Source organism: Temnothorax nylanderi, unplaced genomic scaffold, assembly GCF_030848795.1.
Source record: "Temnothorax nylanderi isolate EJ_2023f unplaced genomic scaffold, tnyl_v1.0 TNYL_tig0116_pilon, whole genome shotgun sequence".
In the NCBI taxonomy this organism is placed as follows: Eukaryota; Metazoa; Arthropoda; class Insecta; order Hymenoptera; family Formicidae; genus Temnothorax; species Temnothorax nylanderi.
In genome coordinates, this window is record NW_027249178.1 from 395,295 (window position 1) to 420,368 (window position 25,074).

Genomic DNA, 25,074 nt, shown 5'->3' on the forward strand with positions numbered 1-25,074 from the left:
AATTATATTATAACATTCTTTTTCTTTTCAATTTCTCAGTTCTGTTCGAACCTTTCCTTTGTTATTTTATGCATGTGCATATGCAATAAATTTTTTCACGCATCCATTGCCTTAAAATTAAAGAAAATTTATGACTCACAGAACCGATGCGCAGCAGCGGAGTTGCTCAGCTACATCAATCTGTACAAAATGCAAATATATCCAAATTATAATAGCGTACAAAATAATAAATATTAAATGGTAATCGCGCACTTTTTAATTTTACTATTTAAAATTCTTGTCGTGCATTTCTTATTTCTATTATTTCAAATATGTAATATCTAAAACACTAACTTATAACGTCATAAAAGCTCAAAATAACTTCAGATATCTCGAATAAATTTTGTACTATAATGACGTAAATCGTAAAGTGTCGCTTTACCCGGGAATAAATAAGCAATAAATCTGGCACAAGTAAAAAATAGCAAACGAAATAAAATAAGTCACAAATTTCTTACCTAGGGGTTGCTCCGCTGTCGCCCGATGCCACCCTGACCTCCTCCTCCTCTCTCGTCATTCTGCGGTCGCACATCCACGGCACATCACAAAACACTCACTGACTCACTCACTTTTTTCTTTAGTTAGTTAAAGCTCCGGAGCACAGAACCGATGCGCAGCAGCGGAGTTGCTCAGCTACGTTAATCTGTAAAATGCAAATATATCCAAATTATAATAGCGTACAAAATAATGAATATTAAATGGTAATCGCGCACTTTTCATTTTTATTATTCAAAACTCTTGTGCATTTCTTATTTCTATTATTTCAAATACGTAATATCTAAAACACTGACTTATAATACCGTAACTACTCAAAATAATTTAAGATATTACGAATGCATATTGTATTACATTGACGTAAGATCGCAGAATATCGCTTTATACTCAGGAATAAATAAACGATGAATCTCACACAAGTAAGCACACAAGTAAATAGCAAATCAAAAGAGTCTTACCCAGGAGTTGCTCCACCGTCGCCCGACGCCACCCTGGCCTGCTCCTCCTCTCTCGTCCCCCTGCGGTCGCACATCGGTGGCACATCACAAAACACTCTTTTTTAGTTGATTAGAGCTCCGGAGCAAAAGGCGTCTTTCCTCCCGCCTTTGAGTTACATAGCCAAAACGCTCGCTCGCGAGAATTTTAAGGTTAACGACACTCACGCGTCACTTCAATCACCACGTACGACGATCGCCCGGCACTCTGCACGGCACTCCCGATATCAATGGCACGCGACGCGTTCCGGTATACCGCGGCGAAAGGCTAAATGCGAGATGTGCGGTCATGCACAGTTACAATTCGTTCGGCACTCTCGGAAGTCGCACGAAACAACGCAACGGACGAACTTCGAACTGCCGGCCGGCGACTAATCGGAGAGATCGCGCAGATAATATCACGCTCCACCTATCGTGGCGAGATCGCGTCTATTACTAAAATAACAGCGTTTGCGCTCGCGTTTTAGGACAATTACCATCCCGTTACGTTGCACATGACTACGATCATTACATATTACGTACGCTACGTTATACGAGAATAAATGTACGAGCTAAGGCGAGAGGTGCTCCCCCGCGGGACGCGACGTCGCCGAGTTACGCCATAAACGCTCGACGATCGATCGCGCGATGGATTTTCGATCGAATGGATCTCGTGCTCGTGGAATACGCGTTTCAAGAAAAAGTCGACGCGCCAGAGCCGAATATGCTCTGTACGGTCAAAAAAGTGCGAATTATGGGATTAATTGGTGTTATATTCAGTAATCAGACGATACCGCGACGCCGCCGCTCGTCCCGGAGCCCGGAGTCGATCCGTTGCGTGTCGCGTCGTTCCGAAAACTAGCGGCGACCACTTGACTCGCGGCAACTTCGCGACACGGCGCGAATCAAATTGACGCGACGGTTAATTACGACGCGACGCGGAGAATTTATAATCAATAGAATTTGTATAATCACCTGCCCGTAATATATTTTGAGCACACAAATCCCGTTAATTATACGTTTTTTTAATCACGTTAATATTATTAATATGTTAACGACCGATATACCGCCGTGTCCGTTACTACGCGTTTTCGATTTGAAAATACACCCACACAGAACACAACCTCCAATGGACGTCCAAAGAACATCCATAGCTCCACCAGACATCTACCTCTATGGTGGATGTCAAATGGACGTCTAATGAACGTCCATATTATATCCATCCATATAACATTTAGCATGGACGTCCAGTGGACGAGGTTTTTATCTCGGAACCGGTTAAAACTACTCGGATTTGAACGTTTTTTTTTTTAATGTTAGGTAATTAAAAACACTACAATGTTTATGGGTTAAAAATTGACGCTAATTGTTTATTTAATAAATTTTCAGGTTTATTTTAATTATAAAAAAAAGCGTCAATTTTTAACCGATAAACATTGTAGTGTTTTTAATTACCTACATTTAAAAAAAAAACGTTCAAATCCGAGTAGTTTTAACCGGTTCCGAGATAACGCACTTTTTTGGTCTAATTTGCCTCTATTAATGGATGGATATAATATGGACGTCCATTAGACGTCTTTTATAAACATATAACCGCGAGCGTTAGTAACCCGCACTGCCGCGACGCGGCTACCATGCGCGAGTACTTTCTCGTAATAAAAAAACATCACGCGCTAGTATATTAAGAGGCGAGCCTGTGAGAGGCCTGACTGCGATAATTCTTTGCTGCAGATCATCTGAAGTGATACCTCTGGTATCACATAGCAGGGGTCTTCAAAGCAATTTTTGATAATTTGTTGGATACACTTATAAATAATTATCTAATTTGTTGTAAGCTTTATAAACAAGGCGTATATCCATAAAGAATTTATAAAACGTTTAGTTAACATATTTTAATTATCCATCGAAGCTCCATGAAACATCTATGGTTGATCTATATGACGTCTAAAAGAGATCTATCAATACGTCTAATGGAGATCTAATGGAGGTACTACAAGCGGACATTTCGAGTATTAGTGGAAGTTCTGTGGATGTTACATGGACGTCCATTAGAGGTTTTGAATCTCCATGATGGATGTCTAATGGACATCTAATGGATGTTTTGCTCCGTGTGGGAGACGATATCGCGAGGAACGATAAATCACGCTCGAAAATGCGCAAAGTGCAAAGAGGGATTTGTAAATGTTAATCGAATCCGAGCATTAAAGAGATGATTATCGCCCTAAAGTGCCGCGAGCGAAATACCTCGCAATTCCTGGGGCTCGATTCTTGAATTTTCATTCGCAAGAGAGAAACGTATGCGAAAATGCTTACAGAAACATACAGCAAGATGATTGGTTAAAAGCTATGCGATAGCCAATCGACTTGCCAACACTTTTCTGTAAGAACATTCGCGCATACGTTTCTCTTGCGAATGAATTCAAGAATCTGGAGAGATTTCGTATCTTAGAGTCCTATAATCAGAGAAGCGACATTAGCGAACTCCTTTTGATTGGTCAACTGAGTCACGTGGTTTAGTCGCCATTTTGTGTACCAATGTAAGGCTCCATATACAACAGCGAGCTATGCAGTGCTACGTATATACATACAGAAGGAGACTTAGAAATTATAAGGTAAAATCTTATTTTACGTAATATGTAATATATGAATATTACTACGTTTACGCGAGCGTTACTTCTGTAGTAACTTATGATAATTCCTTCGCGTAAACGGGATTTTGTAGTAACTTACGATAATTTACTCCGCGTAAACGAGTGATATATCGTAAGTTACTACAGAAGTAACGCTCGCGTAAACGTAGTATATGTAATATTATTATATTATTATGGGTCCCTTTTTCCAATGTCAGTTAACATATCATAATAAACATTGAACAGATTTAATATAAGGTTAGTTTGTGTCTCTGCATTGTCATTACTTAATGTATATATGTTTGTTACCTAATTATTTACTTACATTAAAATCTTATAAGACTGTAATCATACTACTGTTTTTTTATATGCAGTTGAAATGGTCCGTACGTGTGTAGTAAAGGGCTGCAATGTTCGGGTGGGACAGGGAAAGCAGCTCTTTTGCTTTCCTAAAGATCCTGAAAGACGTTCTGTTTGGATGTCGAGGATTGGACAGACATTATGGTATCCTGGAGTCTCCAGCTACATTTGTGAGGTGAGATATTTTTATTACTCCTCGCATATGTGACATATTTACACATGATGCATTGATTAATTTTGGCACAATTTCAGAATCATTTTGATGCATCGCAATGGGAAAAAGTACGTGCAGATGGGTCCAGAGTGCTACGATCTTCTGCAATACCTTTGGCTATAGAAAATAATGAAAACATCTCTCTTGCAATGCATGACCATCGATATGTTATTGACGTACATCAGCGTCATCCCTTTCGAGATCTCACTGCACAATTGAACCGCTTACCTCGTGATCATGGCTGTACCTCAATTCAATATGAGCCATCAAAATCCATTCAAGTTACAGAAAGCCAAGTAATAGCCAAAACAAATAACATTGTAATAGAAGGTGTGCCATATCAGGATAAAAACCAAGAGCTTTCTTTTACTTCTTCTCATGACCTCTCTGTTATGGACTTTCCAAAGGAAATTAGTCATGAACTTTCTGCACCTTGCATTGCAGACCATGGTACTGATGATTTCAACCGACTAACTATCTTGGCCGATATCTGTGCTGCTTCTGAACCCATTTATATACCTCCATCTACTGCAAGTCCATCATCAATAATAATTAAAGAATTACAAGATCAGCTGAAAAAACAAGAGGAAGAAATAAAAACCTTACAACATAACAATAAGCGTCTGACTACCATAGGAAAAATAATAACAAAAAAATACCATACTGTTAAACCTATTTATGAAAAATATAAGTGTAGATTGTGGCGCTTAGAACAGAAGAATGCAAAGTCTCTCGACTTAACATCAAGGCTACGTGCTGACCAGATTGCATCTCTAAAAAGGCAGTCTATTCGTGGTCGATTTAATTGGAGTCCAGAAACTGTCAAGGATGCCCTTGTGTTTAAGATGAAATGGGGTACTACAAATTTTTGTGATTTTGTGAATTATCTACCCATCTTTCCATCAGTTAGGACCCTACAAAGAACGGTAGAACATATTTGGTTTGAAAGTGGCATCTTAGATGAGGTCTTCGACATGCTCAAATGTGCAGTAAAAAATATGTCTGAAAATGAAAGAGATTGTATGATTGTTGCAGACGAAATGGCAATTAAAGCTGGATTAGTGTTTGATCCTTCAACTAAAAAAATGATAGGAAATTGCACCTTTCCTTCTCATGTTGGACCAGCTAAAAAGGTCCTTGTCATCATGTGTGGAGGAATTAGTAGACGATGGAAAGTTGCTGTGGCTTATTTTTTTACTGGGAAGGTAGGACCCAAAATAATGGATAAAAAGTCTAGCAGTGGCAGTGTCTTCAAGGATATAATACTGAAAGTCATAGACAAGTGTGAAAAAATAGGGCTGAAAGTTCACTCAATTACAACTGACATGGGGTGTGAAAATAGAGCCATGTGGAATATGTTTGGTATTGGTTGCACACGTGAATCTGATGCTGTAGTCAGCATACAGCATCCAGTTAGAGCAGAGGATAGATTTTACTTTATACCGGATCCAGTACACTTATTCAAAAATATCGTAACTATGCTTGAAAGCAACAAAATTATTTATCTTCCTTATGACTTTCTTGTTTCTGAGAAATTAACGGATCCAGTAGTTAATATCCAACATATAGATGATGTGTTAGAGTTCGAATTACAATTTGAAATAAAGATAGCTTACAGATTAAAAAGACTAAGGTTCATTGTCGAAATTCATATGAAAAGATGAAAGTTGGAACGGCCCGGTCAGTCTTCAATCGACGAACCGAGATTGCGCTGAGAAAATATGCTGAACGTACTGGTAAAGACGCTTATAGGACCACTGCTTCTTTTATTAGATTAGTGAGCCATTGGTTTGATATAATGTCAAACAGATCATCGAAGCTGGCTCTTGGTCTGTTGAACAAGAAAGCATATGAAGAAACAATGGACCACATCAAGAAAACTGCTTATGTATTTCGTTTTATGATAGTAGGCACTGATGGGCACTGGAAGCCTTGTCAAACTGGCGTTATCATGGCATGCGCAAGCATCATTGGCTTGCAAGATTATTTTTTGTACAAGCGTTGCTACAAGTTTATACTTACTGGTCGGTTTTGTCAGTGTAGTATTGAAAACCTTTTTTCTGCCTTGAGAGTGAAACAACCCATTCCAAACTGTTGCGGGGTGAAATCACACGAAAAGCCAAAAAGACACCGCGTGTATAAAGAAACTTTATTGATAATCACACGGGTAAAAGTACGCAGTGAGACGTGACAATGCGCACAGAGGACTCGCGGACACACAGAGTGAAGGCGGAGAAGAAGAACATAACAGAAGCGGTTTTCGCGTTACCACTTAGGTTGTGAGAGGGTCAGTTGGCCGCACTTTTAGTAATAAACGAAATAAACTAAAATAGTATCTGACCAATAAGGGCTTAATAAAGAAAATGTGAGAGTCCATACATACATACATATGAAATAGGGTATTTATCGTAACACCCCCACTACTTGAACGTTTTCGTGACGGCGGTAACTAACTTGGATCTAAACATATTAAATTTTTCGCTACATAAGGGCTTTGTAAACACGTCTGCGTATTGACTATCCGATTTTACATATTTTGTGTCAATTTCGTTGTCAGCTATCTTTTCACATATGAATTGATGACGTACGTCAATGTGTTTCGACCTGCGATGAAATTCAGGATTTCTTGATAGCTTTATCGCGCTTTGATTGTCAACATATAGAGTGGTAGGTTTCACACATCGACGTCCGACATCTGATAACAGTTTTCGAAGCCAGACTGCTTCTTTCGTTGCTTCGCTCGCTGCGATAAATTCAGCTTCGGTCGTACTTAGGCTTACAGATGTCTGCCGCTTGGACGACCACGTTATGGGTGTCCCATTCAACATGAAGAGATATCCCGAAGTTGAGCGTCTGGTGTCGGGATCGCCAGCGTAGTCCGCATCAGAGAAACCGATTAGCTCACAATTTCTATTATTCGCAAAAAAAATGCCGTATTCTTTGGTACCCCTAAGGTATCGGAGGATACGTTTTACGGCGTTCCAATGCGTATGACTATAGTTATTGAAATATCGACTTACTACGCTAACTGCAAAGGCTATGTCGGGCCTCGAGATCATAGACAAAAATAAGAGCGAACCCACCGCTTCGCGATAAGGCACGTTACAATTTTGATCGCCAGTAGGGTTCTCTAATCGCGTATGTGGATCGAAGGGCGTGTTGACGGGGTTCGCTTCTGTCATATTAAACTTCTGTAGAATTTTGTTTACGTAACTCGTCTGACATAAGAAAATTCCGTCGTTGACACGTTGTATTTCCATTCCGACAAAACGACTTGAATTACCGACGGTAATCTTAAAGTTCTTTTCAAGTAGAGACGTTAGTCGCTGTAAGGTCTCCGCACGCCGCGCGAATATGAGACCATCATCAACGTAAAGCGCTAGGTACACTTTGTCTCCGTCGTAACTTGCTACGTATACGCACTTATCGGAAGAGCATTGAGAGAAACCGAGATTTTTGATAAAAGAATCAAATTTTTCGTTCCAACAGCGTCCGGATTGTTTCAAACCGTAAATCGCTTTATTTAGTTTTAAGACAAAATTTTTATTCTCTACTTTCAGCCCTTCCGGAATCTGCATGAAAATAGTTTCTCCCAAATCGCTGTTTAGATAAGCCGTGCTTACATCAAATTGGGCTGATTTTAGATTTTCATTTGCCGCAATCGCTAACAAAAGTCGAACTGATTCGTACTTAACGACGGGCGAAAAAACTTCGTTATAATCTACACCGGCCTGTTGTGAGAAACCTTGAGCGCAAAGGCGTGCTTTATATTGTATTGAATTATCGTTAGAGGAATCTTTTATTTTGAATACCCATTTGTGACCTACGGGTTTACGGTCTTTCGGGAGCGGTACGATCTCCCACGTTCGGTTCTCTTCGTGGGCTTGAAGCTCTTTTTGTATCGCTTCTGTCCATTCGACCGAGTTTTTACCGTTGATGGCTTCCTTGTAACTAGAAGGAGTGTCGCATGACGCGATGTATGCCGTATAACGTTCCGGTTCGCGTAGGTTTCCGCGGGCTCGCAAATCGTAATGTTCTGAACGCGTTCGCCTTTGGTCCTGTTCGTCGAGAGAACGAGTTTCGTCGTCCGAGGGTGTGCTAGATGCATCGACAAAAAGTATCCGAACCCGAAGACTCGATGGAGCCATCTAAATTAATGTCTCCATTTCCGGCGTTTTTGTTATCGGAATCAAACGAAATCCAAACTCCTTTATCTTTCACGTTATCGGTCGTGTTCTCATTAAAATAACGTTTCTGGAAACGGTGATGCGTTTGGTTCGTACGTCAAGCAGTCTATAATTGTCTGAATCTTTTTCATAACCGACGAGTATTTTCTTTTGGGATTTGGGGTCCCATTTTTTGCGCGAGACATCGGGAACATGCATGTAAGCGTCGCAACCGAACGTTTTAATATGGGATAAGTTTGGTTTCTTCCCTGTATATACTTCGAAAGGCGTTCTCCCGTCCGGACGTAGGGGTACGGTTCTGTTCAATATATAGGTAGCTGCATTGACAGCTTCGCCCCAGAGATACTTCGGTAAATTGCGCGCCAATAACATAGTGCGTGCACTTTCTACAATTGTGCGCATCTCGCGTTCCGCGCGACCGTTTTGTTCGGGCGTGTGAGGAGCTGACGTGAGCAGTTTAATACCTTGATGTTTTAGTAGATCGCGAACATTCGAATTAACGAATTCTGTGCCGTTGTCGGCCCTTAGAATTTTAACATCTTTCCCGAATTGATTTTTAGTTAGGGCAAGAAATTCCTTTAATCTATCGAAAACGTCGTTTTTATGTTTAAGAAAATATACGGTTCTAAAACCTGAACTTTCGTCCTTAAACAATAGAAAAAAATCTAGCTCCGCTTATCGATGACGTTTGCATCGGGCCACATAAGTCTGTATGGATAACATCACCGGGCTTGACTTCACTTTTTGCTTTAGTTGACGAAAAGGGAATCTGGATTGTTTGCCTAATGGGCAATCTTCACAGAAAAAAGGCTTTTTATTCGATAAATTTATTCCAGAAACCGATTCGTTTGCTATCATTTTAGTGAGTGAGTTCGAGCTTACGTGACCCAGACGTTTATGCCATGTTTCTAAGGAGGCTGTAGAAGACGCGTAATGAGCCGTTATTTTCGTTCTCGGTTCGAACAACAGACGTATTAGTTTGTTTGATTGTTTGATACCGTGCGCTACAATTGTTTTATCTTTCGAGAGTATATCTGCGCGATCGCCGTTTAAAGTAATAGAGAAACCGTTTGACGTGCAAATGCCGGTCGAAAATAAATTTTTCTTTAAGGTTGGAACGTACGCGACGTTGTTTATTTCGCCGTCTAACCATTTATTACCGACCAGTCTGGAAATTGGTATTGTTCCATGACCTACAACTTTCAGAATTGTGTTATCACCTAGACAAACATATTCGCTATCTGTCGGTATTAATTTCGCGAACCAATCTTTCTGGCAGCAGAGATGCCGAGATGCGCCGCTGTCGAGAAGCCAAACACACTCTTCATTGAGGTTAAAAATCGCGGTCACTCTATTATCGACTGTGTATGCAGGAATTTCGCTATTCGTTTCGTTCGCGTCTTGAACAACAAAAGCCGTGAAGTTAGCCGAATCGTCGTTTTTCGGATCGCTCTTTTTTTCGGAATCATCACTCTTTTTGGTTGCTTTCGACGCTCTTTTCTCGCGTAACAATATTTCGCGATATGTCCGGACTTACTACAAAAACTGCAGGTGATGTCTTTCGTACGCTTCGAAGATCCGTTTTCATGAGATGGACGATGGCTCCATTTCTTCTTCGTAATGCTTGATGCCGCCAGAGCGGTGCTCACTTCGTCCATCGACGACATCCGGGCTTCTTCTCGTAGCAATCTCTCGCGCAGGCGTTGTAGCGTTTGTCCCGCTGCATCTACGCTGTCCCACGCTGAGATGAAAGCGTTATATTTGCTGGGGAGAGTGCCAAGTATCTTCGCCATTATCATGATGTCCGACACGTTCTCGTCAATGTCTTTGAGTTGATTTGCCATATTTCGACCTTGGCGATATGTTGAGCAACAGAGTCGTTAGGGGCCATCCGGTATTCATGGAATTTTGTCGTGAGCGACAGTTTATTAGATGCACTTTTTTGTTCATGAATGGTGGAAAGTTTTGTCCACATTTCCGCTGCGGTAGTGCATGTGATAAGGTATTCGAGCTGCGAGTATTCCATTGAAGATGACAAAATAAACATTGCTTTGGCATTCTTCTTTATCCATGCGTTCCTGGGATCACCGGCTGCTTCAGGTTTCGTTTCGGTACCTTCGACGATGTCCAAAAGGTCGTGCGCAACGAGAATGGCTCTCACTTGGAATTTCCAAAGTTGGAAGTTTTGTCCGTCGAATCTCACAAGATTTCTCAAGTCCGCGTTCTCGCTCATTTTTGCGTTGGAGAATTATCCGAGAAAAAAAAATGGCTGCGGTTTTCGTGGACGAGACGAGGCACGTTAAAAGTTCGAAACACTTTTTAATCGTGTAAGAGATGTCGTGCGTGCGTGCCTGGGCCCATAACCTGTTGCGGGGTGAAATCACACGAAAAGCCAAAAAAGACACCGCGTGTATAAAGAAACTTTATTGATAATCACACGGGTAAAAGTACGCAGTGAGACGTGACAATGCGCACAGAGGACTCGCGGACACACAGAGTGAAGGCGAAGAAGAAGAACATAACAGAAGCGGTTTTCGCGTTACCAACTTAGGTTGTGAGAGGGTCAGTTGGCCGCACTTTTAGTAATAAACGAAATAAACTAAAATAGTATCTGACCAATAAGGGCTTAATAAAGAAAATGTGAGAGTCCATACATACATACATATGAAAATAGGGTATTTATCGTAACACAAACCCTCTCCAAGTAAAACAAAATTTAAAGGTTTTGGTGCTGAGCCAGGTCTGCATTAATGCTAAGAATAGCAGCTACGACAATGATACTTATGATGAAGATGTTGAGGATATAACAATGGATTTTATGAAATTTTCTAGAAATATAGCTATAGCACGACGTGAAGAAAATGTTATTGAAGAATTGATGGAATCATCTGCTTTAGTATTGCCTCAACTAAAAGATCATCACATAAACATATTAGATTCTTGGGAGTTGCAGATCCTATATGACATGGCAGGGTCAGTTATTCGTAGTATAAAAATAAGTAGCACGACAGTTTGTGATGTGTGTCTCAATTCCGTCCTATGGCAGGGGAGCGACCGCCATCCTTATTCCCTCGTAACTGAAATGAGAAATTACAAACACAAGAACCTCGTGGAAGTTTCCGATGAATGCTTTAAAGCAATCGCAAAATCAGAAATAACATTCAGAGAAATACGGCATGATTTGTGTGAAGCTAAAATTAACATGATAGATTTCTTAGTAAAGCAATGGAATATGTATGGGATGGCTGCAATATTCCCACATGCCATTCTATTACACACAAAATTCTAAAGAAGTTTTTTACTATGAGGCTACGGACATATAGTATTAAACGCTGTGAAGATCTAGCACATCTTAATGGAAGGCGTTACGACAGCAAAACTATGGCTATGCATGCTTCTGTGAAGAAGGTGTTTTCATAAAAATAATGTAATTAAAGTTATGATCTCAATCAATTTCTTCATTATTGCTAAAACTTTGATTTTCTTTTTGTTATTATGTGATTTTAGCAATTCTTTTTTAATTAAGATTATTTTTTTTTATTGAGAAGACTGTTTTGCAGTGCTGTGATAGAAAAAAATTATATATTTTTGTGTTTAAGTTAGGCTTAGTACTGCATATATAACTGTGACAGGGTAATTATGTGTTAGGCTGTGCCTAGAGATTAAGTATTTGGTCTTGTACCGTCCATTAGCTGTATCAAAACAATTATAATTATATACTATAAAATATGAAATATATTTTGTTATTAATGACATGAGTATATAATTATTCATTGATATACGTAATCTTGCATACGTAAAGACAATATTAAATAATTTTTAAAATTAATTTTTTACTAATATTACTATATTATTATTACTAAAGTTTCTTACTATTATATCTACTAATAACAATAATATAGAATTATAATTTGCATATTTTGATTTTTATTAAAATTACTTTTGTTGGACCTTTATATTCAATAAGATTAACATTAGAAATGTGTTTCTTAACAATTCAAATAATATGTAAATGTTATTACTGTTAATAACAGCAATGTTATCTAATTAATATAAATATTAATACTTATACGTGTATTATATAATATTAATACTAATACTTATAGTGGGTCTTGGTGTATGGCTGTGCTGAGAACAATAGCGTACTTCCATTGCACTGTATATGTATGCATTGGCTGATAGTATATTTCTTTGAAATATTTTAGTTGCAAGATAGAAAATAAACAAAAGTCATTTAATAATTCACCAATTTTATTTCACAATAATAGTAAGAATTCTCTATAGTAAGAATTCACTTTACACTTATAAAAAAAGTTATCCACATAATAAGGTAATGTCATACAGATATTTGTTGCTGGTGATCTAAACACCAAAACCTCTAAAGGCTGATTTATAGAGGCCGTAACCGTTGATTTAAGCCGTAATCTTTAAGAAATTGACCAATCACAGTCGAATGTGAGAAGAATAATCGACTGTGATTGGTCAATTTCTTAAAGATTACATCTTAAATCAACGGTTATGGCCTCTATAAATCAGCCTTAAGATCAAAAACAGTAATGATTATATTTACATCATACGTTAAACACGTTATGTTAAACACGTAGGTATTTCATTCTGCATTCGATTCGCATACATCAAATATGTTTTTCATAAAATATATTTTACTCCTCATTCGATCTGTCTCATACAGAATTCTTTTAATTCTATGAAGTTTCATGTTCTGCTTCAACTTTAAACACCTAATGATTCCGGATTTGACCATATATTCCCTCTGTAAAGCTTGCAACAACTCTAATTCTTCTGAGGATGAAAACTCAGAGTTGTGGCAATGTGCAAACACCTGATTCTGCATGGGATCGCACATTTTCTTTATAAAACGCTTCTCGTAACGCTTTGATTCTTCTAAGAGTAATGAATCAGAGTTGTGGCAGTATGATATCTCCAGTATTTCCTGAGCTGACTTTATTGTATAACTTTTAAAGGGATGTACATTCAGAAAACTGCAAACTGCAAGAAATCATATACCAAATTATATACTGATCATATATTAAAGCTGCATTTCGATATTTATTGCCAGCATTAAAATCAAGTTTACATCAATACACTATACATTTTCGGCACTGGCAGTGAATAATGGAATGCAACCTAAAGTGATCGAAACACAGGAAGGCTGAGATTTCATACATCCGACAACGACATTGTCGGACGTAAGCGATTGGCTGCGAAATAAAAAATTTCTCGAATTTCTAGAAATTTTCTATTCTGCAGCCAATCGCTACGTCCGACAATGTCATTGTCGGATAAATGAAATCTCAGCCGAATACTCCAAAATTTTTGCTGTGAATAAAAACTAACCTCGAAATTAGAATGCAGAATGTGTTTGCAAGGATTGAAACCGAGAACGTCTGCGAGAAACGATGAAAGTACTGGAAAATCTAGAAAAGAAAACAATTCATTTTGAGTTAGCTTTTACCCAACATAATCTAACCTCACAACCTTACATTATTTTCTCGAAACTACAAATTATTTTCACTTTCACGTTCAACGTAGATCAAATTCAATTGCACTATCGAACTATATTCAGACGATACACTCAGGAAAAACAAAGAAAATTACTTACAATTGCTGTTATGTGACTGCGTGCACCAAACTCCGTTTGTGACGTCAACAGCTGTTGCAAGCTCACATACACTTACTCTACACACTCACGGATCAGCTGCTAGGTACACAAGATGGCGGACAGAAGTCATGGTGGGGGTAAATGGCGCTTCTCTTACTATAGGACTCTCCGCTATCTATTTCTCTAGCTTCGATACTCGATGAATAACGCACTCGAATAAGAGCCTTCACGTTCGCGAGCGGCTAATTGTTCGCACGGAATCGCGCTCGGCGTGTACTTCACTTGCTATCGTAGAGCGAGAAAGAGGTAAGAGCGTGGCGACGCGCGATGTGATATGTAAACACAGCTGGGCTGCTTCTATATAATAACAATCAGCATCGGCACGCGTCGCGCGGCGAGCGTTGGTCAGTTACCGTTACGAAAAAAACGTCGTAAACAAGGCGTCCGAGGACTCCCGGCGTTTCTTTCGTTTTCTATTAATTTCGAGGAGCCGAGCTTGCAGTCTGCACGTGTTAGTTAACGCCTCACATTGCGAGGGGGATGTGGGAACGAATGGCGTTTTCCTGCTAGTACTTACGTATTTACGCACAACTCGTAGACGTATTCAGACGGTGGTTTTCTACCGAGGCGGACAGCTCGCGCGATACGATAATGATTCGACGGAGAAAACGAGGCGACGGGGAATGGAAATCGCAAATGGTTTCCTCGCGACATTTCGGGCGACAGTCCGAAGATTTCTTTAGCGATCAGATTCGAAATTTCAAATGTATCTCACGCTCCGCACGTACCGCCGTCTTTTAGAAGGTAATCTGTCTATCGTTTTTCAAATCGAGGATACGAAGTGCACGATTTGCCGGGACAAGTGATTCTCCATGCAACGGAAAGGCATAACGTATAGACTGTATTAATGATATTAATAGATTAAAGAGTAACAACGCGATCAATAAGTTAATTAATTATATTTCGCAGAGTTTATGCGTTCTGAATTTCGGCTGTATATTTTTGGGTATTTCATTGTTCTTCGATCATTAATTTGATAGCGAATTCGGCCGCTTGCGCTGGTGCACACCGAGTACGCCCTAAGGCTTATTCCTTAGGCAATTCTTATTTACAGATTATCTTAAATATCTCCTTTAAATACTTTACCCAGTAAAATGATCTGTAAGCATCAACACGGATTGTTTTATTTACTAAAAAGTTTGTGAACGTGTATTTAAGCGACTTTAAATATAAAAACGGATTATAAATAAGCCTTATTGTTAGTGCGCATTCAGCTTGCACTAGTGCAAGCGCCCGAATTTGCTATGACTCGCAACTCGCATCGTGTCGCGCTGTGAAGTTGTCGCTTGCTACTTTTCGGTGGTTTTCAGAAGAACGATGCAGCGAGTGCAGCGACGCGGCACGCAACGGATCGACTCCAGGCTCCGGGACGACCGGGACGAGCGGCGGCGCGGTATCCGTCTAATCAGTAAATATAACACCAATTAATCCTCTATTTCGCACTTTGTTGGCCATACAGAGCACATTGGGCTCTGGCGCGTCGACTTTTTCCTGAAACGCGTATTCCACGAGACACGTCGCTCGAAAATCCATTACGCGAACGGTCGATGACCGTTATGGCGGAACTTCGGCAACGTCGCGTCCCGCGGGAAAACACCTCTCGCCTTAGCTCGTATATTTGGGGTGCATTCGGGGAGCACGCTATTAGCACAATTATCGTCCAAAACTGTTCGAGGAGACGCTTTGTGGCGCTGTGATATACGATGATGACGTCACTGTAAAGGCAGCGTGACGTCATCACTCGCGCTATTTTCGCTATTATTTTCGAGGTGAGGCACGAAATGCTATTGGCACTTAGGCCCCTCGCACAATAGGCGATAGCGATAGCGATAGCGACAGCGACAAAGTTGCCGACAAAGGTATAGCTTTGACGATCTTTCTATCGTGACGAACTCCTACGATACGTCTTAGTCTTCCTCCCTCATGATCCCTCAGCACGGAGGGAATCCCCAGTTACGCTTCGCCCCCCTCCCCAGCAGCGGAATATTTCAACCTCACGGCAGCAGTTCGTGGAAGTTGCGCTCCACCTTTCCTTTACCTGTTGCATTTTTAAAGAGAGCATACAGTTGTATTGTAGTCGAAAGTTGGAAAAGAGAAGGGGACCTTTCCTATAAGTATATCGTCTATGCATTCATTATTTCTAAAATTACAGTTGCAGTTATTTTTTCCTTTTTTTTAATGCAATGCAGCAGAAATATTTAACAAGTTGTGATTGGTCAACGGTCGATGACAATGGGTCGCGCGTTTTGCTGTCGACCTGCGAGCAAATTTTAGCATGAATAAAGTTATTCGACGATCGCGATTGGTCGGCGAGGCGTTTCTCGTCGTCGCTAAAGAGAAATATGGGGAGGACCACGCTCAGCCGACTGGTCAGGTTCAGCCTTCATATTTACGGTATATGGCCGTATGTACCGTCGACTGTGGTGTTCAGATTGTACTGGATCATAGCGCTGAGCATGGCTCAAGTCTTTCAATATCGATACGTAGTGATGAACATTCATATGGACGACTTTTCCAAGTATATGGATGGAGTGAGCAGCGCAATGACGTCTTCTTTATTCTACATTAAGCTCATTATCCTTTGGATTTATCAACGGTAAGGCGTATTTATGGAATAATCATGTTACTCGTCTCATTATTAACACTTGCCAAAACTACCGATCAGAAAAGTATCGAATAATAATTAATCGGTCCTCGATTTTATTCAGTCAGTTTGATTATGAGAACTGAGAGTACACACATGACTGCGTGTTATGAGTTGTCTATTATTTATGATACTTTAATAAAATATTGGCGTCAAAAATTCAGAATTAATTTAATTTATGATAGGCGAGTGTGAAAAAGAACATTAACGTGAATGGTGCGCCCAATCTTCCGTAGAATAATTTACGATCTATTGCAAATGATGTCTGCGGATTGGCAAGATAGCACTTTGAACTGCTGTAGCTCGCACGTAATGACAGACGGGGCAAATCTTTCACGTCGTACCTCGAGGTGGATTATCGGCATGCAAGTAGTCTCCGTATTTTTATACAGCGCCGGTGTACTCGCCGCTAACGCAAACAGTCCCGAGACATTAGAGCCGTACGCGCGAGATCTCATTCTGGCGATGGAGCTGCCATTCAACATTAGCACAGATTTTATTTACACGACAGTTCAATCCGTTCAATTTTATCACCTGATTTTAGTCGCCGCCGGCATTACGAATATTAATTCCCTTCTCGTCACTTTGGTAAGTTTAAATTGCGTGTTACGCTTACTAAAAGTTAAAATGAGACGAAATCCATTTTTAATTTATTTCAATTTGATCTTATATCTGATAAGATCGTCCATAATTTAAATTTTAAATTAAATATATTACGTATATGCATTAGTAATATTTTATACTTTATGTAAATGATTTGCTAAATTATTTTTTATATTTTTCTCCGATATCTTTATATAAAAATTACTCAAGAGATAATTTTTAATTTCCTGAGAGAGAAAGATTATGAAGCTATAAACTTCAGATAATTCACGTCTGTGGTCAAATCGATATTCTTCGAGAATCGTTGACAAAAATCTCCAAATGTACAGCGGATTCGATGGACGAATTTACATTGCGATCGTTGATTATTAAGCACCAGCGCATTATTATATTTGCGGAAAGTATTGAGACTCTTTTCACGTACATCGCATTTATGATGCTTTTATCAGACACGATCATCATATGCTGTTTAGGATTTGTTATCGTTACCGTAAGTAACAAGTCCAAAGTTTGCTTACTTATAAATATATAAATATTGCGTAACGGATTAAAAGACTGTTGATAATTATTAACACTAAAGATGTCTGTGGAAGTATCGTGTATGTGTAATTTACTCATACTATAAATTACTGTTCGCGTACATGGAAATTTCAGTCGCTCAACTCGCCTAATGTCGCAGCAATTTTGGTAAAGTCTGTGTTATTCTACATCACGATAAACGTCGAGGCATTCATATACTGTTTTAGTGGTGAACATCTGAGCGCCAAGGTTAGCTCCAAGAGAAAAATGGCAGTTTCATTAATTCGCAGATATCTCGATCCTGTATTTTTCTCTTTTCAGAGTGAAATGATTGGAAGTGCGGCGTACGATTCTCTCTGGTACAATTTTCCAGTAAAAGAAAGTCGAACTATATTGTTCCTCATTGTCAGATCGCAGAAAAGTTTGACGATCACGAGCGGAAGGATTTTCGACCTCTCTTTGGAGAGATTTACTAGCGTAAGATTTCACTTATACATATTTTTTGCATTTGTTTGCCTTGTAACTTTACGTAAAATTCAAATATTTTTAACAAGTTTTATCATGATAATTATTTTTTAAAGGTTTTAATAAATATTAAAATAATTTTCTATTTTTTTTATAATAACAATAGACAAATTAAAACAAAATTCATTATTCTTATTTTTTAATTATTAACGAAATTCACTATTCTTATATATTAATTATCGAAATAACTTGAGTTGCAAAAATTAACATTGCAATGTTTACATCACATCAAATTACAAACAGCTTCATATAATTTCCATTGGTTATTATATTGTAATTTAGTTATATTTCTCTTCATATTACTATATTATTTAATTTCTGAATATTCCATACATATATGTGATATGGATTATAGATCACAAATAATAATATTTTAGGTAATAAAGGCATCGTTGTCGTATATATCTGTACTCTTGGCGATGTACTGAAGACGAGTGATGTATTGATAATAGTTGTAACAATAACATGAAACAATAGTGAATAGAAAATAGGGTAAATATTACTACATTTTCATCTCCCACGAGTTGCAACTAGTTTGAACTATTTTACTATTTAAATCTTCTCTTGCACAAAAAAAGGGATATTATAGGCGTTAATGCGAAATAAAAAATTACAACGAAACACTTTCTTGTTTTGAACTTCATGATACTATTGATAAAACAAAATCCACTCGAATCCTTTTTTCCCAGTGCTTTCAGTTGATTCATCTACGGTGCAAAGGCAGTACTGTAAAACAAACTTTTGTAATTTCGCTTTCTCTTGACATTTCCGGCCCGCATCTTCAAGTCTTGCATTACTTAACATGGCTGTTGTGCACAACTTCTCATCTGACATTCGCATGTGCTTTTTTTTATTATACTGTATTGATATTGTATTGATTAATCGTGTATGGTCAATTGCTTGCGAGGTGCTTTTGCGTTCCAATCATCAGCGATACCTACTTTTTCAATATTCGCGATACTTCTCGATCAAAGAAAGAGCACTGATGTTCGATGCTTTATGAATCATTGATAGAAAAGCTTCTTTTTCGCTGCTGTGAAAATAACGAGTACAGTATGTTCCTCTATAAAATTTGTTCTTCGTATCTTTAGCATTTGATCCAACGTGTCGTGCCCCGTTTGCGCAGATTTTACTGGTTCACGACAACATTAATTGTTGTTTAAATTTGTCAGTATGCTTAAATCGTAGTGCACTACTATACCGAGGGACTGAGAGAAATGGATTTGATGGACAATTTAAACTGCTCTTTGGCGTACAGCTTGTTGCTCTTTATCAGTTCTTTAATCGTTTCGATACGGCATGATATTCGTGTATGACGGCAGAAATTGCTTCTATCATATTGCAAATCGTGAAAGCTTCGGCGTCATGCATGTTTGTGTTACACACAATCTATTGATGCCTTACCGTATGCCACTAACACCTTCGCGTGCAGAAAGATATAGTATTTTCACCACCGTCAGTCGTTTACACGATTAACAATTTTTCTATTCAAAGAGGCGGAGTTTCGCATCAAGTGTACGAGTGTAGACAAGCAGGGGTAACGAAGCATCGATTTACCGAGATACCTGTTCGCGATGACTTTATTTAGCTTGTAGTGTATAAGGCCAGTGCTATAAATTAATACATCGCTGATATTTTAGAACGATGTATTTTACCGAGACAACAAAATAATGACCAAAATACACGTGTTCAATTAAGAGAGATTAATTTAATCAGCGTTTTTATATTAAAATCGAAAATTAATTTGGAATTAAGATTCTTAAAGTAACTAAACGACATTATATGAAATAAAACTTATTACGTTAAAAGTGTAGTGTAAAAATAAACACAAATAGTGTAATATAGTGTTGTGAAGAACTCGCCTCGGTTACAAGGAACAATTTCTCGCTCTGACTGCATTTTTCTTCGCTTATACCGTCGTTCTGTAACTCTGTATGCCTGCACCGTCGTTGTCGAACTGCCCGAGCTTTCTTGCAAGCACGGTTGGCGGGCGCCAACTGTGAGCTTTACACTCGTGTTTCCATCGTGACGAACTCCTACGATACGTCTTAGTCTTCCTCCCTCATGATCCCTCAGCACGGTGGGAATCCTCAGTTACGCTTCGCCCCCCTCCCCAGCAGGGGAATATTTCAACCTCATGGCAGCAGTTCGTGGAAGCTGCGCTCCACCTTTCCTTTACCTGTTGCATTTTTAAAGAGAGCATACAGTTGTATTGTAGTCGAAAGTTGGAAAAGAAGGGGACCTTTCCTATAAGTATATCGTCTATGCATTCATTATTTCTAAAATTACAGTTGCAGTAATTTTTTTCTTTTTCTTTATGCAATGCAGCAGAAATATTTAACAAGTTGTGATTGGTCAATGGTCGATGACCATGGGTCGCGCGTTTTTCTGTCGACCTGCGAGCAAGTTTTAGTATGAATAAAGTTATTCGACGATCGCGATTGGTCGGCGAGGCGTTTCTCGTCGTCGCTGAAGAGAAATATGGGGAGGACCACGCTCAGCCGACTGGTCAGGTTCGGCCTTCATATTTACGGTATATGGCCGTATGTACCGTCGACTGTGGTGTTCAGATTGTACTGGATCATAGCGCTGAGCACGGCTCAAGTCTTTCAATATCGATACGTAGTGATGAACATTCATATAGACGACTTCTCCAAGTATATGGATGGAGTGAGCAGCGCAATGGTGTCTTCTTTATTCTACATTAAGCTCATTATCCTTTGGATTTATCAACGGTAAGGCGTATTTATGGAATAATCATGTTACTCGTCTCATTATTAGCACTTGCCGAAACTACCGATCAGAAAAGTATCGAATAAAAATTAATCGGTTCTCGATTTTATTCAATCAGTTTGATTATGAGAACTGAGAGTACACACATGACTGCGTGTTATGAGTTGTCTGTTATTTATGATACTTTAATAAAATATTGGCGTCAAATTCAGAATTAATTTAATTTATGATAGACGAGTGTGAAAAAGAACATTAACGTGAATGGTGCGCCCAATCTTCCGTAGAATATTTTACGATCTATTGCAAATGATGTCTGCGGATTGGCAAGATAACACTTCGAATCGCTGTAGCTCGCGCGTAATGATAGACGGGGCAAATCTTGCACGTCGTACCTCGAGGTGGATTATCGGCATGCAAGTAGGCGCCGTATGTTTATACAGCGCCGGTGTACTTGCAGCTAACGCAAACAGTCCCGAGACATTAGAACCATACGCGCGAGAGCTCATTCTGGCGATGGAGCTGCCATTCAACATTAGCACAGATTTTATTTACACGACAGTTCAATCCGTTCAATTTTATCACCTATTTTTATTCGCCTGCGGCATTCATATTATTAATTGCCTTCTCGTCACTTTGGTAAGCTTAAATTGCATGTTACGCGTGCTCAATGTTAAAATGAAACGAATTCCATTTTTAATTTACCTATTTCAATTTGATCTTATAACTGATAAAAGATCGTCCATAATTTAAATTTTGAATTAAATATATTACGTATATGCATTAGTAATATTTTATATTTTATGTAAATTATTTGCTAAATTATTTTTTATATTTTTCTCCGATATCTTTAAAAATTACTTGAGAGATAATTTTTAATTTTTTGAGAGAGAAAGATTATGAAGCTATAAACCTTAGATAATTCACGTCTGTGGTCAAATCGATATTCTTCGAGAATCGTTGACAAATATCTCCAAATGTTCTGCGGATTCGATGGACGAATTTACATTGCCATCGTTGATTATTAAGCACCAGCGTATTATTATATTTGCGGAAAGTATTGAGACTCTTTTCACGTACATCGCATTTATGATGCTTTTATCAGACACGATTATCATATGCTGTTTAGGATTTATTATCGTTACCGTAAGTAACAAGTCCAAAGTGACGTTTGGTTACTTATAAATATAAATACGTTTTGTGCTTCACCTATGTTGCCTGGTTTTCCGTCTTCACTCTAATACTCCTCCTTACCTTCGACGTCTCTTGCATATGAACTCCGAGCTCCATGTCGTTAACGCCCCAAATACTCGTTACCCTGACCTTCTTTCCTTTTCATCGCATCACTCTGCCAAGTTTCGCGCTTTTTTCTCCTACTGTGCAGTCAAATTTTTCAACGACCTTCCTTCTACCATAAGATCCTTAACCTCTTTGTCTTCTTTTGGTACAGCTGCATCCACCTTCATTTCATCGACTGCATTTCCTGCCAGAAATGCATCTCAACCTGCGCATCACTGATTGCTTGCACGATATGTCGTGTCTGCTAACGCGCACACTTGCGAGTGTGTGTGCGTGCGTATATATCTATGTGTTACTGTGCGTATTGTAAGTTCTGCGACGAATGTGTTGTTCGACAAAATATTACTCTCGTGAGCGAATCCATTGTTTTTTATATTATATGTTTTTTTTTATATTATATGTTTTACATATTAACTTACACTGTCTCCACTGGTAGGCTTAGTAACAACATCATGTTGATGCCTCACCATTTGAGTGCACTCATTATTTATATATTCTCTATAACTGTATCCTTCACTAATCATTGCAATAAATTAAATTAAATTAAATTAAATTAAAAAATTAAAAATATTGCGTACCGGATTAAAAGACTGCTGATAATTATTAACACTAAAGATGTCTGTGGAAGTATCGTGTATGTGTAATTAACTCATACTAAATTACTGTTCACGTACATGGAAATTTCAGTCGCTCAACTCACCTAATGTCGCAGCAATTTTGGTAAAGACATTGATATACTACATCTCGATGAACCTTGAGGCATTCATATACTGTTTTAGTGGTGAACATTTGAGCGCCAAGGTTAGCTCCAAGAGAAAAATGGCAGTTTCATTAATTCGCAGATATCTCGATCTTGTATTTTTCTCTTTTCAGAGTAAAATGATTGGAAGTGCGGCGTACGATTCTCTCTGGTACGATTTTCCAGCAAAAGAAAGTCGAACTATATTGTTCCTCATTGTCAGATCGCAGAATAGTTTGACGATCACGAGCGGAAGGGTCTTCGACCTCTCTTTGGAGAGATTTACTAGCGTAAGATTTCACTTATACATACTTTTTGCATTTGTTTGCCTTGTAACGTTAAGTAAAATTCAAATATTTTTAACAAGCTTTATCATGATAATTATTTTTTAAAGGTTTTAATTAATATTAAAACAAAAATTTTCAATTTTTTTATAGTAACAATATACAGATTAAAACAAAATTCATTATTCTTATTTTTTAATTATTAACAAAATTCACTATTCTTATATATTAATTATCGAAATAACTTAAGTTGCAAAAATTAACATGGCAATGTTTACCGCATTAAATTACAAAGAGCTTCATATAATTTCCGTTGGTTATTATATTGTAATTTAGTTATATTTCTTTTCATATTACTGTATTATTTAATTTCTGAATATTCCATACACACGAAGAGAATTTTCTCTTAAAATTTACCCTGAAATCATGGTAGTTGTGGGACAACATGTACCACCAAGAATTTTATGCGAGCTATTCTGATTAATATCCACCATAATAAAAAATATTAATATCTATTACATTCAAATATGAAATATGTTTGATTAATTTTACTAAAATATATCTAGAAAATTTCAATAATTTTTCAAAATTTACCAATCTGCTTGGTAATTTTTACCACGTTGTTTGTAAAATGTCTTTTGTATATTTTAAAAATTCCTTGGTTGCCAAGTTGTCCCAAGTTTGTAGTGAATTTAAGGGTAAAATATAACAAAAAATTCTCTCCGTGCACATATGTGATATGGATTATTGATCACAAATAATAATATTTCAGGTAGTAAAGGCATCGTTGTCGTATATATCTGTACTTTTGGCGATGTACTGAAGACGAGTGATGTATTGATAATAGTTGTAACAATAACATAAAACAAAAGTAAATAAAAAATATGGTAAATATTACTACATCTTCATCTCCCACGAGTTGCGACTAGTTTGAACTATTTTACTATTTACATCTCCTCTTGCACAAAAAAAGAGATATTATAAGCGTTAATGTGAAATAAAAAAAAATCCGACGAACAACTTTCTTGTTTTGGACGTTACCATTGATAAAACAAAATCCACTCGAATCCTTTTTTCCCAGTGCTTTCAGTTGATTCATCTACGGTACAAAAGCAGTACTGTAAAACAAACGTTTGCAATTTCGCTTTCTCTTGACATTTCCAGCCCGCATCTTCAAGTCTTGAATTACTTAATTAATATGGCTGTTGTGCACAACTTCTCATGTGACATTCGCATGTGCTTTTTTTATTACTGATGCACTGATTAATCGGTATGGTCGATTGCTTGCGAGGCGCTTTCGCGTCCCAATCTTCAGCGATACTCCTCCAATATTCGCGATATTTCTCGATCAAAGAGAGAGCACTGATGTTCGATACTTTATGAATCATTGATAGAAAAGCTTCTTTCTCGCTGCTGTGAAAATAACGAGTACAGTATGTTCCTCTATAAAAATTGTTGTTCGTATCTTTAGCATTTGATCCAACGTGTCGTGCCCCGTTTTGCGCAGATTTTACTGGTTCACGACAACATTAATCGTCGTTTAAATTTGTCAATATGCTTACATCGTAATGCACTACTATACCGAGGGACTGAGAGAAATGGATTTGATGGACAATTTAAACTGCTCTTTGGCGTACAGCTTGTTGCTCTTTA

General features: G+C 38.2%; 3 protein-coding genes and 1 long non-coding RNA gene across 5 annotated transcripts; 3 read left to right on the plus strand and 1 right to left on the minus strand.

The window, feature by feature from the left end:
* Positions 1-3,458: 3,458 nt before the first annotated feature.
* LOC139776285 (uncharacterized) lies at positions 3,459-6,297 on the plus strand. 2 transcript variants are annotated; one of them, XM_071712856.1, is made up of 3 exons: positions 3,459-3,619; positions 4,012-4,172; positions 4,250-6,297. In XM_071712856.1, the coding sequence occupies exons 2-3, from the start codon at positions 4,017-4,019 to the stop codon at positions 5,873-5,875; spliced, it is 1,782 nt and encodes a 593-aa protein (XP_071568957.1). In that variant the 5' UTR covers positions 3,459-3,619; positions 4,012-4,016; the 3' UTR covers positions 5,876-6,297. The 2 variants fall into 2 exon arrangements, with proteins under 2 accessions (XP_071568957.1, XP_071568958.1); XM_071712857.1 differs by lacking the exon at positions 3,459-3,619 and adding an exon at positions 3,648-3,895.
* A 6,334-nt stretch (positions 6,298-12,631) lies between these two features.
* Positions 12,632-14,165, minus strand: LOC139776273 (uncharacterized). The gene is made up of 3 exons (XR_011719053.1): positions 14,019-14,165; positions 13,754-13,833; positions 12,632-13,405 (listed from the first exon to the last, which is right to left on the minus strand). It is a non-coding gene; the product is annotated as an uncharacterized lncRNA (long non-coding RNA).
* A 2,223-nt stretch (positions 14,166-16,388) lies between these two features.
* LOC139776342 (odorant receptor 22c-like) lies at positions 16,389-19,152 on the plus strand. Its single transcript, XM_071712914.1, has 6 exons — positions 16,389-16,674; positions 16,959-17,310; positions 17,588-17,815; positions 17,980-18,093; positions 18,166-18,321; positions 18,747-19,152. The coding sequence occupies exons 1-6, from the start codon at positions 16,421-16,423 to the stop codon at positions 18,795-18,797; spliced, it is 1,155 nt and encodes a 384-aa protein (XP_071569015.1). The 5' UTR covers positions 16,389-16,420; the 3' UTR covers positions 18,798-19,152.
* Positions 19,153-20,850: 1,698 nt separating this feature from the next.
* Positions 20,851-24,318, plus strand: LOC139776254 (odorant receptor 22c-like). The gene is made up of 6 exons (XM_071712807.1): positions 20,851-21,104; positions 21,387-21,738; positions 22,018-22,245; positions 23,086-23,199; positions 23,272-23,427; positions 24,194-24,318. The coding sequence occupies exons 1-6, from the start codon at positions 20,851-20,853 to the stop codon at positions 24,242-24,244; spliced, it is 1,155 nt and encodes a 384-aa protein (XP_071568908.1). The 3' UTR covers positions 24,245-24,318.
* Positions 24,319-25,074: the final 756 nt, after the last annotated feature.